The sequence below is a fragment of the Schistocerca nitens genome, chromosome 11, assembly GCF_023898315.1.
Source record: "Schistocerca nitens isolate TAMUIC-IGC-003100 chromosome 11, iqSchNite1.1, whole genome shotgun sequence".
NCBI lineage: Eukaryota > Metazoa > Arthropoda > Insecta > Orthoptera > Acrididae > Schistocerca > Schistocerca nitens.
In genome coordinates, this window is record NC_064624.1 from 24,704,549 (window position 1) to 24,722,336 (window position 17,788).

The 17,788-nt window shown below is 40.3% G+C and overlaps 1 protein-coding gene across 7 annotated transcripts in view; it reads right to left on the reverse strand.

The window, feature by feature from the left end:
- LOC126212980 (zinc finger protein 271-like) overlaps positions 1–17,788 on the reverse strand; it is a 284,312-nt gene that overhangs the window by 53,103 nt on the left and 213,421 nt on the right. For 2 of the 7 annotated variants that reach the window (XM_049940519.1, XM_049940522.1), the window contains exon 3: positions 11,113–11,175. The exons of the other annotated variants lie outside the window; for them this stretch is intronic. In XM_049940519.1, coding sequence (XP_049796476.1) covers positions 11,113–11,175 — 63 coding nt within the window. The remainder of the gene's footprint in view (positions 1–11,112; positions 11,176–17,788) is intronic. 7 annotated transcript variants of the gene reach the window in all.

The window sequence follows — 17,788 nt, forward strand, 5'->3', positions numbered from 1 at the left end:
TTAAACGTGGAGATGAGTGTTCCTTGTCTTACAGGCAGACAAAGACACAAGGAAAACTGCAATCATAATGATGCTATGACATATTGGAAAGTAACTTTTTATTCCAACACTGGACCATGTTACGACTGGCATGATAGAGCGTTTTGCTGAAGAAAATATTTATCATTTAAAATTCAACATCCTTTTGCCATCACAACTACTGGAACATGATGGTAATGATCTGGTGCACAAACTAAATCAGTGCTTAACTGAACTACTGTATTTTGAAGAAGACTCACACTTTGTGATTAAAAAGAGACTAATGGGACAGACTCTTCAATACAAGCAATGAGCATAAATGCCCTTAATGATTGTGATTTTTGTTATGCAAGGATTCTCTCTCTGTCCTAGATCTGACTATCCTACTTTGCACACACTGTACAAAATATTTGTCTATTGCTACAGTAGAAATAAGTTTTTCAACAGTGTGGTGTACAAAGACATGGCCGAGGACGACAGTGAAGGAGGGTTGACTTAATGGCTTACCTCAGTTGGACACTCACCCTGGCATTGCTTGTCCTGCTGACAATGTAATTAACCAATTTGTCAGGAAGAATAGGTGCATAGAATTCATCATTTAAGGTACAGAACCACGATTCTAACTTTTTTAACATCATAAGACAGCATTGTCTTGTATATGTGTATAATCAGTTTAAATAAAACTTTCTTACACTTTCCATATGACTTTATTACCTTTTATTACAGTAAAAGTAAAGGTAGCTCAAGATATCTGTAGTGAACCCTCCTTGAGGTTTTTCTGTATCCACCACTGTCTGATCTGGTGCAAGTGCCATTGGCCAGCTGTGAACTGTGGCTCGTGTGCAACAACAAAATCTGTTGGTTGGGTTCAGAGGACATCCTAGGCTCACTTTTTGACTGTTGGCTGAAGAGGCAATGAACATTTGTTAGTGAGGCAAGAGAACACCTTTGTAGAGTCAAGCTGTGGATGAACTACCTAATTTGGAGCTGAGTTTATGACTCAGATCAGACCTTTTATTAGTTTTGTGATCTCCACTACATATTCTCTGGAAAATGGTAGGGTCCCTGTGTAGCAGCAATGAGTACATTTCAGAGATGTAATCTCGCATTTACAAAGTGTAATGCATAGAGTCATGCAGTATATTACACAGTTGTCTTTTGTTTGTTTTGAATGGCCAGCAACTGCTTGTCTCAGAAGCTCAAACTGCAGTATGTGACACCAGCAGAGCACTGTAAGGGATGCATAATTGCCGACTGAAAGTTAAGCATATTTTATTCAAACCAGTAGAAGATATCAGGTATCGGTAGTCAATCACTTAATGCTCCTAGTATGCATTGTTGCTCCTTTCAGATGCAGTGATGAAGCAGCACAATGAGTGAGTGTTGACCATAATAGCACAGTGAGAGCAGTAATATCACACTGGCTGAATGTTTGTCCCCATTCTTGTTGGTTGATCCCAGCAAGCAAAATTATACCATATTGTGACAATTGTTTTGACTAAGAAATGATCACAAATATTGAAAGCCGATATTACACATTCATGTCCACAACGCTGGCCAAATGATTGCAGTAAGGAAAACATGTTCAGATTGTTGGAACAGGATGTGACGATACATCAACATATCTGAAAGAATGGACACCACATATATAATTAAGGTGATGTCAGCCAATGATCCTTTCAGTGTAGATGCACACCACACTACCTCTTACAGGAACCAGTGAGACACCATGTGTAAGGAGGATCATGAGCATGAGCACTGTATCAGTGGTGAGTAAGTTCAGAATTTGGGTATGACAGGAAGCATGCTAGAGTAGACCATGCAGATGTGATGACCACTGTGTCCAGATGGCATAGTTGTCACTGCAACTGCCCAGTCCGCATGAGACTCGGGTTCAATTCCTGGTCCAGCACAAATTTTCAATCCTCCCCATTGATGTAAATTAATGCCCACAGACAACTAATGTCTCTACTTCCTTTGTCCCTGGCTCATTGTGGCTGCAGGATCAAAATACTGCCGGTCCCCTTGGACATGTCCAAAAGAACAGACAACACATGCATATTTGACATGTTGGGAATAGATATGAATAAAAGTTTATTTTGCAGTGATAGTGACTCCGTCCATTTATGTTTAACCAAAAATATGTAACTTTACTTCGGGCTAACTTTCATGACCTTTTTTAGTCAACAAACTCTGCTCCTTGAATGTAGCATTATTGAGCAGCCAAATTCTGCCTGAAATAACAGCCATAACACTAAAAATCAATTAACATGTATGCACTGGGTTACTGATACTTGAAACAGAGATGAAGCCGGTACATTATTTGACTGCTAAAAATACCATAATTTAATCAGGGTTGTTTCAGAATCACGTTACATATAACGGGCTTATTTCAATAGAGGTACAAGTCCATTTTTGTTCATCTTCAGATACAGAGTCCTAAAGTTAAATGAGAGCTGAAAAATCTGCAGTTGAGATACCACAAATATTCAAGCATATGGTTTCTTGCTAGACATGAACCTTTCTTTCTGTTTGTTTGGATCATTAATTTCAGAAGCATTATAGGCAGAAAAGTGGGTGTAATGGACTTACCACTATTGAAATAAGCCCTTCATATGTAGATATCTCTCTCTCTCTCTCTCTCTCTCTCTCTCTCTCTCTGTGTGTGTGTGTGTGTGTTTTATTGTTAATTCTTGAATAGTAGTACTGGAATGGGTATAACGTGTGCACGCTGTGTGCGGATGGAGGAGCTGGCCTCCGTTCACCAACAGCTGAAGATGCTTTTTGCCACGTTCAGCAGCATTCAGGCTGCTGCCTATTGTAGTAGTGGGGGCCGAGAATCTGGCTCATCACATAGAATGCCTAAGGTGCCACCTATTTTGTCCAATGGCTCTGCTGTCAAGACACCTTGTGGTGTACCCAATGTGGCTGAGTTGTCCACACCAAATAGTGAGAGATGGGTCATAACAGTTAGCCCTGTTTGAGGCACAGAGTGAATGTAGAGGCTGCCTCACCCATTGACCCTGTGAGTGGACTGGCAGGTGTTCATTCATCAGGGTCCAGACAGCCCCAAGTGAAGAGAAGTTTTTTAGTTAATGAGGAGCTCCAACATCAAATGCATTATGGAGCTCCTTAGGAAAATGGCATCCAGGACTGGAAATGAATCCTATGTGTATTGAATGTGTCTGCCTGGGAGCCCCATCCAAGATGTGGAAAATGTCCTGCCTGTGCCTACCAAACACACAGGGTGTGGCTGTCTACAAGTTGTGGCTCATGTTTGGGTTCTGCAGCCATCTTCATTTTGTATTGGGAGGTAGCACAAATGACAAAGAGCCCCTGTGTCACACATGAGTGCATGCAGCACACACAGTTTGTATCAGCATTCCCAGAATTGATTCAAGTCCTTTGGTTTGGCATGAGTGGAGGGTCTCAACCAAAGGCTTCATCGATTCTCTGACTGTCTGAACTCCAGATCGCTGGAAATGCGTTATGAGGTGGAGAATTGTAGGAATACTTCGTGGGTCAGTGGTGCACTACACAAAGCAAGCTTTTTTTTAGGCTAGGCAGTAGTTTGAGGTCCTCTGATGAATGCACACTAGTCAGACCTCATACAAAGTAATGACCATACTACCATCAACATGTTAACAGTAAATTCTTGATGTATTTGTAGTCCCTGAATTTAATGCCCTCCAGAAAGTTGTCATGATCAAAATACTCTTGGAACTGAAAGCTGGTTGAAACCTGAAGTACAAACCCTTCAAATATTTAGCAAGGCAAGGAATGTACACTCAAGAGACAAGTGAGACACCACTGAGATGGGAGTGCCAGAAGAGTTGAGGGGAGAGGAACGAAAAGAATGGATATGGATAAAATTTATGCAATAAATGAAAGCACATGCTATTGGTGATAACTCCTCAACCACTAGTGAAAGTAGGATTCTCAGATTCAATAATATTTTTATATTTCCAACATATAACTATACTTAAAATACATTTTGCGACAAATAGATAGGCAGTTATGGAAACATTCAGTTTCATTCCACAGGTTGTGTGTGTTAGCTATGACTGACTGACTGACTGACTGTGACTGACTGACTGTGACTGACTGACTGTGACTGACTGACTGACTGACATAATCACAAGAGAAGGTATCTGTATAGTTTACATGTGGTAATGGCAGGTACTTCACACCTATCTATTTGTACCATTGAGTTATAATGCATCTTACTGCTTGCATGTAATTTAAGGCATAAGGTAACGATTAACTGCATGGCACAAGTGCTGAGTCATTGAAAGGCACATCAACTTAGCTAGCTTTCCCACAGATACTACTTCAGAACTATGGTCTCATTTTACAGGCTGACTACATTGTGGCAACACTGTGAAAAAGCAGAGTAAACAGTTTCACATGACCGATAATTATGGGATCCATTTCCATTCTTGCAGATGAATTGATTTTTTTCAAGAGCCATCATAAAGGATCACAAAATCATTCAAGAAGACTTTTGCACCAACTTGGTATGTCTGTAGATTTGCACGTATTTTCTGTGACTTTTCTTACAAACTGGAATGATCTTTGACTTTTTCTATACATGTGACAAACCACTGTTCCATAAATGAACAATTTGGATGACAGAAAGGTGTCTGTTCAGCACTGTTTTTTGTGTAACTGAACCTGCTAACTACACTTTATGGCCATGTGACCTCTGATGTGTTCAGCATCTACTTTTGGAGTGCATTCCATATGGAATTATAAGGATTATAGCTCTGGACTTTACTGCTAAATGCTTCTGCCTTTTTCTAGTACTTGGTGGCTCAATGGGTAATTGTGACACTACAAATCCAAAGATTCTTGATCACTGAACGGCAGGTACTTCTTAACTAGTTGGGTAAATCAGTTCAGAGGTGGAAAGAGGGTAACAGCAAATGGTAGTCAGCAGGACTGTGTGTAACAGAGAACTCCAGTGTTCAAAATCTTCAGGCTGATGACAGCTTTACCTCTAGTTTAATTTTATGTTTTCCTTTCTGTCATGTATTCTCTTCATGACACAAGCAGATGACCGATCCTTGGCTCTGTCATATACTCCAGTTAACAACGTATTAGCCTTACAAAGGGGCTTTCCAAACTTATACAGCTTGAGAATGCATTTCACATGGAATCTGCAGCTTTATTAGCTTCTTTCTGGCTGCTGTGCATGTATGTCTGGAAGAAAGTTTGCAAGCCACCAAACGGTGCATCGTTGATGGTATCTTGTACCACAGTTTTCCCAATACAAAAAAGTTTATCATTTCCCATCCTACCATAACCTCGCTGTTGTGCGCCCTAAAACACTAATAATCATCATCATCATCCCATCCTACCACCATCCTTATGTGCTTGTTCCACTTCATATCACTTTGCGATGTTATGGTTCAAATGGCTTTGAGCACTATGGGACTTAACTTCTGAGGTCATCAGTCCCCTAGAACTTCTACATCTACATCTATACTCCGCGAGCCACCTTACGGTGTGTGGCGGAGGGTACTTATTGTACCACTATCTGATCCCCCCTTCCCTGTTCCATTCACGAATTGTGCGTGGGAAGAACGACTGCTTGTAAGTCTCCGTATTTGCTCTAATTTCTCGGATCTTTTCGTTGTGATCATTACGCGAGATATATGTGGGCGGTAGTAATATGTTGCCCATCTCTTCCCGGAATGTGCTCTCTCGTAATTTCGATAATAAACCTCTCCGTATTGCGTAACGCCTTTCTTGAAGTGTCCGCCACTGGAGCTTGTTCAGCATCTCCGTAACGCTCTCGCGCTGACTAAATGTCCCCATGACGAATCGCGCTGCTTTTCGCTGGATCATGTCTATCTCTTCTATTAATCCAACCTGGTAAGGGTCCCATACTGATGAGCAATACTCAAGAATCGGACGAACAAGCGTTTTGTAAGCTACTTCTTTCGTCGATGAGTCACATTTTCTTAGAATTCTTCCTATGAATCTCAACCTGGCGCCTGCTTTTCCCACTATTTGTTTTATGTGATCATTCCACTTCAGATCGCTCCGGATAGTAACTCCTAAGTATTTTACGGTCGTTACCGCTTCCAATGATTTACCACCTATGGCATAATCGTACTGGAATGGATTTCTGCCCCTATGTATGCGCATTATATTACATTTATCTACGTTTAGGGAAAGCTGCCAGCTGTCGCACCATTCATTAATCCTCTGCAGGTCTTCCTGGAGTACGTACGAGTCTTCTGATGTTGCTACTTTCTTGTAGACAACCGTGTCATCTGCAAATAGCCTCACGGAGCTACCGATGTTGTCAACTAAGTCATTTATGTATATTGTAAACAATAAAGGTCCTATCACGCTTCCTTGCGGTACTCCCGAAATTACCTCTACATCTGCAGATTTTGAACCGTTAAGAATGACATGTTGTGTTCTTTCTTCTAGGAAATCCTGAATCCAATCACAAACCTGGTCCGATATTCCGTAAGCACGTATTTTTTTCACTAAACGTAAGTGCGGAACCGTATCAAATGCCTTCCTGAAGTCCAGGAATACGGCATCAATCTGCTCGCCAGTGTCTACGGCACTGTGAATTTCTTGGGCAAATAGGGCGAGCTGGGTTTCACATGATCTCTGTTTGCGGAATCCATGTTGGTTATGATGAAGGAGATTTGTATTATCTAAGAACGTCATAATACGAGAACACAAAACATGTTCCATTATTCTACAACAGATTGACGTAAGTGAAATAGGCCTATAATTATTCGCATCTGATTTATGACCCTTCTTGAAAATGGGAACGACCTGTGCTTTCTTCCAGTCGCTAGGTACTTTACGTTCTTCCAGAGATCTACGATAAATTGCTGATAGAAAGGGGGCAAGTTCTTTAGCATAATCACTGTAGAATCTTAAGGGTATCTCGTCTGGTCCGGATGCTTTTCCGCTACTAAGTGATAGCAGTTGTTTTTCAATTCCGATATCGTTTATTTCAATATTTTCCATTTTGGCGTCCGTGCGACGGCTGAAGTCAGGGACCGTGTTACGATTTTCCGCAGTGAAACAGTTTCGGAACACTGAATTCAGTATTTCTGCCTTTCTTCGGTCGTCCTCTGTTTCGGTGCCATCGTGGTCAACGAGTGACTGAATAGGGGATTTAGATCCGCTTACCGATTTTACATATGACCAAAACTTTTTAGGGTTCTTGTTTAGATTGTTTGCCAATGTTTTATGTTCGAATTCGTTGAATGCTTCTCTCATTGCTCTCTTTACGCTCTTTTTCGCTTCGTTCAGCTTTTCCTTATCAGCTATGATTCGACTACTCTTAAACCTATGGTGAAGCTTTCTTTGTTTCCGTAGTACCTTTCGTACATGATTGTTATACCACGGTGGATCTTTCCCCTCGCTTTGGACCTTAGTCGGTACGAACTTATCTAAGGCGTACTGGACGATGTTTCTGAATTTTTTCCATTTTTGTTCCACATCCTCTTCCTCAGAAATGAACGTTTGATGGTGGTCACTCAGATATTCTGCGATTTGTGCCCTATCACTCTTGTTAAGCAAATAGATTTTCCTTCCTTTCTTGGCATTTCTTATTACACTTGTAGTCATTGATGCAACCACTGACTTATGATCACTGATACCCTCTTCTACATTCACGGAGTCGAAAAGTTCCGGTCTATTTGTTGCTATGAGGTCTAAAACGTTAGCTTCACGAGTTGGTTCTCTAACTATCTGCTCGAAGTAATTCTCGGACAAGGCAGTCAGGATAATGTCACAAGAGTCTCTGTCCCTGGCTCCAGTTCTGATTGTGTGACTATCCCATTCTATACCTGGTAGATTGAAGTCTCCCCCTATTACAATAGTATGATCACGAAACTTCTTCACGACGTTCTGCAGGTTCTCTCTGAGGCGCTCAACTACTACGGTTGCTGATGCAGGTGGCCTATAGAAGCATCCGACTATCATATCTGACCCACCTTTGATACTTAACTTAACCCAGATTATTTCACATTCGCATTCGCTAATAACTTCACTGGATATTATTGAATTCTTTACTGCTATAAATACTCCTCCACCATTGGCGTTTATCCTATCCTTGCGGTATATATTCCATTCTGTGTCTAGGATTTCGTTACTGTTCACTTCCGGTTTTAACCAACTTTCCGTTCCTAATACTATATGCGCACTATTTCCTTCAATAAGCGATACTAATTCAGGAACCTTGCCCTGGATACTCCTGCAGTTTACCAATATTACGTTAACTTTTCCTGTTTTTGGTCTCTGAGGACGGACGTTCTTTATCAACGATGATAATGTTCTCTCTGGTAAGCCGTCAGGTATTTTATCGTTTCGCCCAAGGGGGGGTCCCTCTAACCTAAAAAACCCCCGTGTGCACGCCACACGTACTCTGCTACCCTAGTAGCTGCTTCCGGTGTGTAGTGCACGCCTTAAAACTACTTAAACCTGACTAATCTAAGGACATCACACACATCCATGCCCGATGCAGGATTTGAACCTGTGACCGTAGCGGTCGCGCGGTTCCAGACTGTAGTGCCTAGAACAGCTTGTCCGCTCCGGCCGGCCCCTGTAATGTTATGCCTAAACATTTTATTGACCAGACTGTCAATCTGTGGAGTACCAATGTTGTATTCTAACATTATGGGATTGTTTTTCCTACTCATCCGCATTCACTTGAATATTTCTACATCTGCCATTCATCACACCAAATAAAAAGTTTGTCCAAGTCATCTTGTATCCTCGTAGTCACTCAGTGATGACCCTTCCCCACACACAGTGCCGTTAGCAAACAGACACAGAATGCTGTTCATCAGATCATTTCATATATAGATATGGCACTATTCTCTGTGGCAATATTGATGATACTCATGTCTCTGAGAAACAGTCACTGTTGAGGTCAAAGTACTGGCCTCTGTTACTCGAGAAGTCTATGCACCATTCACATCTCAGGGAACCTATTCCCCATGCTGATACCTCTATTTACAGTATGCAGTGATGCACTGTTCAAATGCTTTCCTGAAATGTAGGAATATGGAATCTAGCCTGTTGCCCGTCATCCATGGTTCACAGTATGTTATTTGATAGAAGACCAAGATGAGTATTGCACAAAATCAATGCTGATTTGTGGATAAAAACTTTTCTGTCTCAAAGAAATTAATTATATTTGAACTGAGGATATGTTCAGGAACTCTGGAGCAAGTAAGTGTTATGATATTGTTCTGTAATTTTGCAGGTACATTCTTTTACCATTCTTATATACAGAAGCCACCTGAACTTTTTCCCAGCTGCCTGAGTCTTTGCACTTGGAGAGAGATTTGCAATAAACGCAAGCTAAGTATGAGGCCAATGCTGTAGAGTACTCACTGGAAAAAAGATTTGTGATTCTGTTTAGACATGGCAACTATTTTGTTTTCAACTCTTCCAGTTGCTTCTCTACTTCAGGGATCCTATTACTACGTTCCCAAACAGGAGTCTGTATGGGAGTGAAAGAACAATATGTTTGTATGATCCTCCTGCACAAACTTAAAAACTCAATACAGAGAGGGGTTAGTGATCATCATCTGCTTTCCTCCAAAGCCACACCAGACTGGTCACTGACTGCCTGGATAGAAGTCTTTGACCCGAAATGTCTCATGTTCCCTGTAAAATCTGTTGTTCATGTTTGATGGTGGTAGTTGTATGCTTCACACATAGATCTTTTTACAGACAGAAGAATTTCCATTAGCACTTGCCTGTCACCACTGTGCATACTTTTTTGAACTGAGTGTACAGCAGTCTGCTTCCTCAGTCTTTTCTGAATTCTGACATTAAATCATAGTGGGTCTTTTCTGCCTGTAGTCCAGTTACCACATACTTATTCAGTGTGTGTTTTACAGTAAATGACATTCTCATTGTTTAAATGGGATGCTAACAACTACTTACCGGCTCTTTCTAGCAAATCTATTCTCCTAGCATTCTTAAAGGATTCATTAACTTCATTTACCATCCAGAATGAAATTTTCACTCTGCAGCGGAGTGTGCGCTGATATGAAACTTCCTGGCAGATTAAAACTGTTTGCTGGACCGAGACTCGAACCCGGGACCTTTGCCTTTCGCGAGCAGGTGCTCTACCATCTGAGCTACCCAAGCACAACTCACACCCTGTCCTCACAGCTTTACTTCTGCCAGTACTTCATCTCCTACCTTCCAAACTTTACAAAAGTGAACCTTGCAGAAGTAAACCTGTGAGGACAGGTCGTGCTTAGGTAGCTCAGATGGTAGAGCACTAGCCCGTGAAAGGCAAAGGTCCTGAGTTCAAGTCTCAGTGCAGCACACAGTTTTAATCTGCCAGGAAGTTTCATTTATGATTGTTGCTGTGCTGGCATCATGATCACTATCCCCTCTATGTACTGACACCATTTGTAAGGACAACCCTGTTAATAGTTACAGTGTCTAAACTATTTCAATTTTGCGTGGGCTGTTAAACTAGCAGCTTACGACAGCTTTTAGAAAACTGTTCAAAAGTACTTCACAAGACTGCCTGTCCATACCAATTGCAATGTATACACAGACATCTTAGTCTTTACTCAGTAGGATCGGATCACCTACTTTTTCTACACTACTTTGTGTAGATTTTTCTTGAATGATTCTGTAACTGTCACAGCAGTGTCACGTGGCGAATAAATACATCCAATGCAGGAGTTCACATACACGGAACCATTAAGGGAACTGCTCATTAAAACAGGAATTCATAGCTTAAGTCTTGGTACCAATCATCATAACTTCATCAATGCAATCTCATTTAATTCTTATTTGTGCTTATAATGTAAAGAAGCAATTATACAAACTCACAAGCTGAACTTCACCTGCTGAAAGATAATGTTTAAATCCAGATGGGTAAAGTGTAACAAAATATTCTATTTTACCTGTTTCCTCATTTCCAACCTGGGGCATACTGTAATACTGTAACTCTTTTCCTCTTTACCCTAAAGTAAAAACGGGACTGCTAAACAATACACGCAAGCAATTGATTACCGTCTCATTATTTTCACCACAGCTCAGCAATGAGGCATGTAGTCATATAAATTCTAAAATTACCTCTTTATTCTCACCCTCCTCCAACTCTTCTTTTACATTCATGCTGCATGGGTAAACTTGGGCCTGTGGCAAAAATAACAAACTGTAATAAGTACATTTAAGCAGTCATAGTCCTCCCACATTATATAAAATGTATCACACAGATAAACCCCAACTGTCATACTACTTTATAACTAAATAATAGTTATGGTTAAGTGTTCTCTTTTGAGTTCAAAACACTGACTGATCAGTTCACTATGCTATACTTCAATGGGAGGCAGCAAAAAATTGCAAGGCTGATTAATGACAATGCCTTTGAAAATTCATTATGATCTTCAGCTTGAGCCTTCTCCCTATGCTATTGTTTTCAATCATATTTTCTAGCTTCATTATCTACATATGCATATAATGGTTCTGTATTCAAATAAAAATAACACGGCTCCTACCTGAAACAATGATATCAATGTTGTTCAAAAAAATCGTTATTGTTCATATCAAATTACAATACAGCTTACACCAACAGTGTGGGGGTGCAGAAACTGGACTGTCAAGTGCCACATCTCTCGTACTACTTTTATTATCAGAATCATAAAACGTCTAGAACAATTACATCAAAACATTTTGTTGCACTGAATGCTTATTTATGATAAAATTATTAAAAACACACACACACACACACACCCTACCTTGACACACTATGTAATACTATTCTAACTTCATGAATTCCTTTTGATGGGACAAGCACGTTTCTAACAGTACAAAAAGAGAGAGTAGGCTACAGGCTACGCCAGTCCTATTCTGTGAATCTGAACTATGGGTTTTACTTGCTGATCTTAAAAGAAGACAAATTTTTGGAAAGATTATTTATGGAGCAGCACCAGCATACCAAGACTGAAAAACCCATAATGTCAAAGTGCTGGAATGAGAACAAATGAAACAGTGATAGCATAGGAAGAAAATCATTAAACTGATATTGGGATCTGTTGAGGATGTTAGATAATTAGCAACCAAATAATAATTTTTGATTGGAAATCGCCTTACAGATAGAAACAAAGTAGACAACTTAACTTTAAGAAAGAGCATAGCGACAAAATAATGAAGCAAAATGGTGTATGCAAAGAAGATGCCCTGAAGAGAGATGCTAGACAGAAGATAGAAAGAATACAGCAACATGTTATTAATTGATCTTTATATTAATTAACAGCCTACAATAATACTAATATACTAGTACAAATAATGATCATTATGATTTTATTATTATTACTATCTGAGCCATGGTGGGCTACCTCTTTGAATTCCCATCCTGCACTTGGTGATGTCACTTCTTTTGCTTGGAACTCGTGGCGTCATGGGGCACAGTAGAGCCATGCAGGGTATGTAAACAGTATTTGCCATTCAGCCACAATTGACAGAATGGAGTGACTAGTAGCCCTTTCAAAGTTCTGTCAAGTCAATAGTTGCAGGCACAGGTGTTAACAAAAGACAGAACATTGGTGTGATCTTGGCTATCTGTATTTGCTATTGGTTCTCCTCTGTGGAAGTCACATTACGCAACAAGCTTTCTCATCTGAAAAACTGCCTGATTTGAGTTGTGTTGCATGACTTAATACCTTGTGGCGTTGCCTTCGAAGGGGTTAGGGTAGTGTCTAGCAACCAGACAAGCTTGTTATTGCTATTCAATTCCCCGCAATCAGCAGTGGATTCGATGATTTGGCAATCCTGAACACTGCTTTAAGTCTGACCATGTTTAGCCTTGGACGAGGTTTTTGATGAGAATCATCTGACGAGGAGAATGACAGTGGAATTTAGATGCTCCTTAGTCTGCTCCAGTTTTCTACTGTTGTGGTACACTGATTGTTTTGGACTTGGACTCAGGGCATGCTTATCATTCTGTGGCTGTTAATATTGCCTCTGTACATCAGCCTCATGGAATTCACCACTGCCAGCTACTGATGGGCTGCCTTCACTCAAGTTACATAAATCACTATTTAAAATTTCTACTAAAATTTTGTACATTTTGATTTTTTGGGGGTTTGTTGGGTCGAGTGCATTTGTTGTATATACCATCTAGCACTGTTAGAATGGTCACATGCTGATCATCTCTATGTGAATCACACATCACATTCAGATGTCATCCAGACTTGTGAAAATATAGCCTGTTGGTAAATAACAGGCACATTTGAGGCTCACAGGCTGGAACAAGCAAAAGTGTGTAAAACCATCAAGTGTTACTGAGCTATGAATGTTTTTTGTGTTTGTTCAGTGGCTATTTGTGAGCTGGAGAGTGAAAGAAATTTATTCCGTCTCAGGGCTAGTTACTGCTTACTACATTTAATTGTTCAACTGTTTGTTATATGAAAGTTGTCATGGAGTGACCTTTTAACACCTGTTATTTATTTACTGCTACAAGTTGGTTCTGACTACTAATTACAGGTTCTCCTATTTAAAGGGCGTTCTTGAGCTGCTATGCATGCACATTCACATACTGAACCACTTACACATCTTCTACGGTATACCTTAATAGAATTTTCACTGTGTCTGAAGCCAGGTTTATCAATCTGTGCACACTCATTCTCTTATTAATTACTTAACTGCTCACTGGGGCAAGATTTAAAGAGACTTGCTGTGTCTGTCTGCAAGAAGGCAGCTCTAGAAATCAGTGCACCTGTTTACTTTATTAAATTATCTAGACGCACTTGGAGGTGTATTTTAAGAATTTCCTTTTTCTATTGGTCCCGAGGCACTGTCTTCCAGTGTAGCTATTCAGTTTTAATCTTTGAGATGAGTTATGCTTCTATGTTGTCTTGAAGAGCCATCTGTTTCCAAATAATTATTTATCCATTTGTTGAAGCATTTTCTGAGTTGCGGTTTGTGAAGATGGAAATTTTGAATCTAAAATCTAAGAACTGGTGTCAAACACAGCCTTTGTCTTTAACTATTGCCTTATTTAAATTGTCACTAAACTAAGGTTTGTAATGTCTTCAATCTGCAAAGTTCAGAGTGTTGTTTGTAATCCTGCAAATGTATCTGATTTTAGTTATTTTTCTTAAATAAATACATTTTAATAAACAATGGAGACTCATGTGAACCCCAATCCATCCAGTCCTTTCACGTAATTTCACCTTTTCCTGCTGGATGTTGCAGAATTACCTAAGTTGAAACAAGGCCCTAGGAGTAGACAACATCCATTAAAACTACTGATAGCCTTGGGACAGCCAGCCTTGAAAAAACTCTGCCATTTGATCAGCAAAATGTCTGAGACAGGCAAAATACCCCCCAGAGGTCAAGAAGCAACCCCAAAGAAAGCAAATGTTGACAGGCGTGAAAATTACCAATCTATTAGTTTAATAAGTCACAGCTGTAGTTGGGAAGGGAGTGAGACAGGGTTTTAGCCTATCCCTGGTGTCACTCAGTCTGTATATTGAGCAAGCAATAAAGGAGCCAAATGAAAAATTTTGAGTAGGAATTAAAATCCACGGAGAAGAAATAGACTTTGAGGTTTGCCGATGACATTGTAATTCTGTCAGAGACAGCAAAGGGCCTCGAAGATCAGTTGAACAGAATGGACAGTGCATTCTAAGAGGGATATAAGATGAACATCATCAAAAGCAAGATGAAGATAATGGAATGTAGTCTAATTAAATTGAGTGATAATGACAGAATTACATTATGAATAAGACAATTAAGGTAGTAGATAAGTTTTGCTATTTGGGGAGCAAAATAACTGATGACGGTCGAAGTAGAGAGAATATAAAATGTATACTGGCAATGCCAAGGAAAGCATTTCTGAAGAAGAGAAATTTGTTCATATAGAGTATACATTTAAGTGTCAGGAAGTCTTCTCTGAAAGTATTTGTATTGAGTGTATCCATGTACGGAAGTGAAACATGGACGATAAGTAGTTTAGACGAGAAGAGAACAGTTCGGAAGTGAAACATGGACAATAAGTAGTTTAGACGAGAAGAGAACAGAAGTATTCAAAACGCGGTGCTACAGAAGAATGCTGAAGATTACATGGGTAGATTGTGTAACTAATGAGAAGATACTGAATAGAAATGGGGAGAAGAGGAATTTGTGGACCAACTTAACAAGAAGGGACTGGTTGGTAGGACACGCTCTGAGCCATCAAGGGATCATCAATTTAGTATTGGAAGGAAGCATGGAGGGTGAAAATCATAGAGGGAGACCAAGGCATGGATATACTAAACAGATTCAGGAGGATGTGGGTTGCAGTAGTTACTCGGGGATTAAGAAGCTTGCACAGGATAGAGCAGCATGGAGAGCTGCATCAATCCAGTCTCGTCACTGAAGAGCACAACAACAACAGAAGGGGTGGATGTGGTTTGCAACCAGTTTACAATACTCCTTTTGTGACGTAGTGCCTCGCACGAGCTCCACTGGACCCATGGGTGCCCACATGGTTGTTTCCCGGAGTATAACGAAGGCCCCGACAGTGCAAGAGTCAACGGGCTGTTCCCCTTGTGGGTGACGGAAATGCACCCTCCCAAAGGCATGATGAAGGTATCAGGATTCTTCAGACCACGCAGTGCTCTGCCATTGTGCCAACATCCGGCACCAATAGTTACATGCCTATTTCAGTTGTTGTCGATGTCATGGTGTGGGTCATCAGCTGCACAGGCTCATCATTAGGAGTGTTTGGAGCATTGTGCATTCAGGCACAATTGTACTCTGCCCAGCATTAATGTCTGATGTTAGTTACAACACAGTTTGTTGCCTGTCTTGTTTTACCAAACTGCCCAGCCTATGATGTCTACCATCTGTCATGAGGGGTACGTGCCCAACCCCATAATGCCTGGCCATGGTCTCACCTTTGTTTTGCCATGTGTTGAAGACAACTGCCACAGTACTACTCAAACACCTGACAAGCTGTGCAGCTTCCAAAATGCTCATACCAAGTCTTCAGCCCATCAAAATCTGCTCTCGGTCAAACTCTGGTTGTGTGCATTCCCTATTTTACAACAAGACAAGATGCTCACTGATACTCCATGCAACATGCGTGTGTCTGACTATAAGACAAGGTGAGATGCTATTGCCTGGATGAGTTTATACTGATAGCAGATCAGTGGTCATAATGTTTTGGCTGCTGTGTATATGGATTTAGTATTATGACTTCCAAATGGATGCTGGGCAATGCCAAGGGAACCATTCTGCAACATTTGAGGCAATTGTCAAATGCATCAATTTATTATAAGGGTGTGCCAGAAAATAATGCCTCCAAAATTTTGATTCTGTTCTTAATATCAGTTGTCATGCATATTACACTGTTGATGTTACCACTTTGCTGACACAATATGGAGCACCCTCCTGTTGCAGTGTTTAACATGTGTGTTATTTAACTGTGTCAGCACGTGAGAAAACCCTCAGACAACATAGCACCAATTCAAATAGTTCATCCACATGTGGAGCACCCTCTCTTTCAGCATGGCAATGCCAGACCATACATAACTTTTTTTGCACCTGCAACAGGCCGACAACTTTGATTCATAATTATTGATCATCCTCCATATGGTCCCGGTTTGACCCAATGAATTTTCAACTGTTTCCAAAACTTAAAGAACACCTTCAAGGACTTAACTCTGATAGTGATGAATTAGTGTGAGCAGAGGTGAAGCTGTGGGTCTGCCAATGAAGTCAAACATTCTACTTTGATAACACCAACAACCCGGTGTCTCACTGGGAGAAAGGTGTTCAGTGCCACGGTGACTATGTTTGAAATAAATATATACACTTGAAGAATAAAGATGTAAAATGCTAATAAAATTTGTATTAATTAAAAGGCTTCAATCATTTCCAAATAAAAATTTTGTGCCATGACTTTCCAGCATGTGCTTATGCCCAAAATATACACCAATTAAAAATTAAGGTTTAATTAATTTGGCAAGGAAGGTGGCTTTCAACTGATATAATGTCTACATTTATCTGTTAAGGTCATAGGGAAGTTCAGTCCATCAACTAACACAGCACAGTGTATGAGAAGACTTCTTGTAGGTAAAAGTTGACATTATGGGCACCATTTGGATTTCTTGGTTAACATTAGGCTGTGCTACTGGTCAATTTTTTACCACATCCTCTACTTGGCTTTCACATTTCTGGGCTTTGTCAGTTCACAGCCACACTGCCACCTGTGAACATAGGCTAGGCCTTGAGCTGCACTATGAATCAGTCTCCCTCCACAACCAATATTTCAAGGGGGGAGTGGGTCTAGCACCACATTTTAACCTTGTAGCCTTTGAATAGTTCTCCAGTTTAGGTCCAAGGTCAATGACTCTTAAAATTGATTTTCATTAGATGACTTGTGTTGTGCATACATATTCTGTATGCCAAACCATCATTACGTCAGGGGTGAAAGCCAAGGCTTTAACTATGTTGGGTCTAACCGCTCTTTTACTGTATTTCATAAAATTTACTAAATTTACTTTCCTACCGATTCCTCACTGTGATGGTTTAGAATTCGTGTTGTGATACAGCGTGTCAAATGAATTGCAAGCTGATCACATAGTTTGTACGAACTATAATGAAGCACTCACATATATTCAAATGCAAATGCTGCATTAATGCTATCACAGTACTTCTGCAGTTGCACCTAAGATGTATGCTGAAGCAGACTTTTTCAGCACAGACAGTACACAAGTAGTTTGTGTGATTGTGTCAGTACCCTCAATTCTGGTTGGCAGAA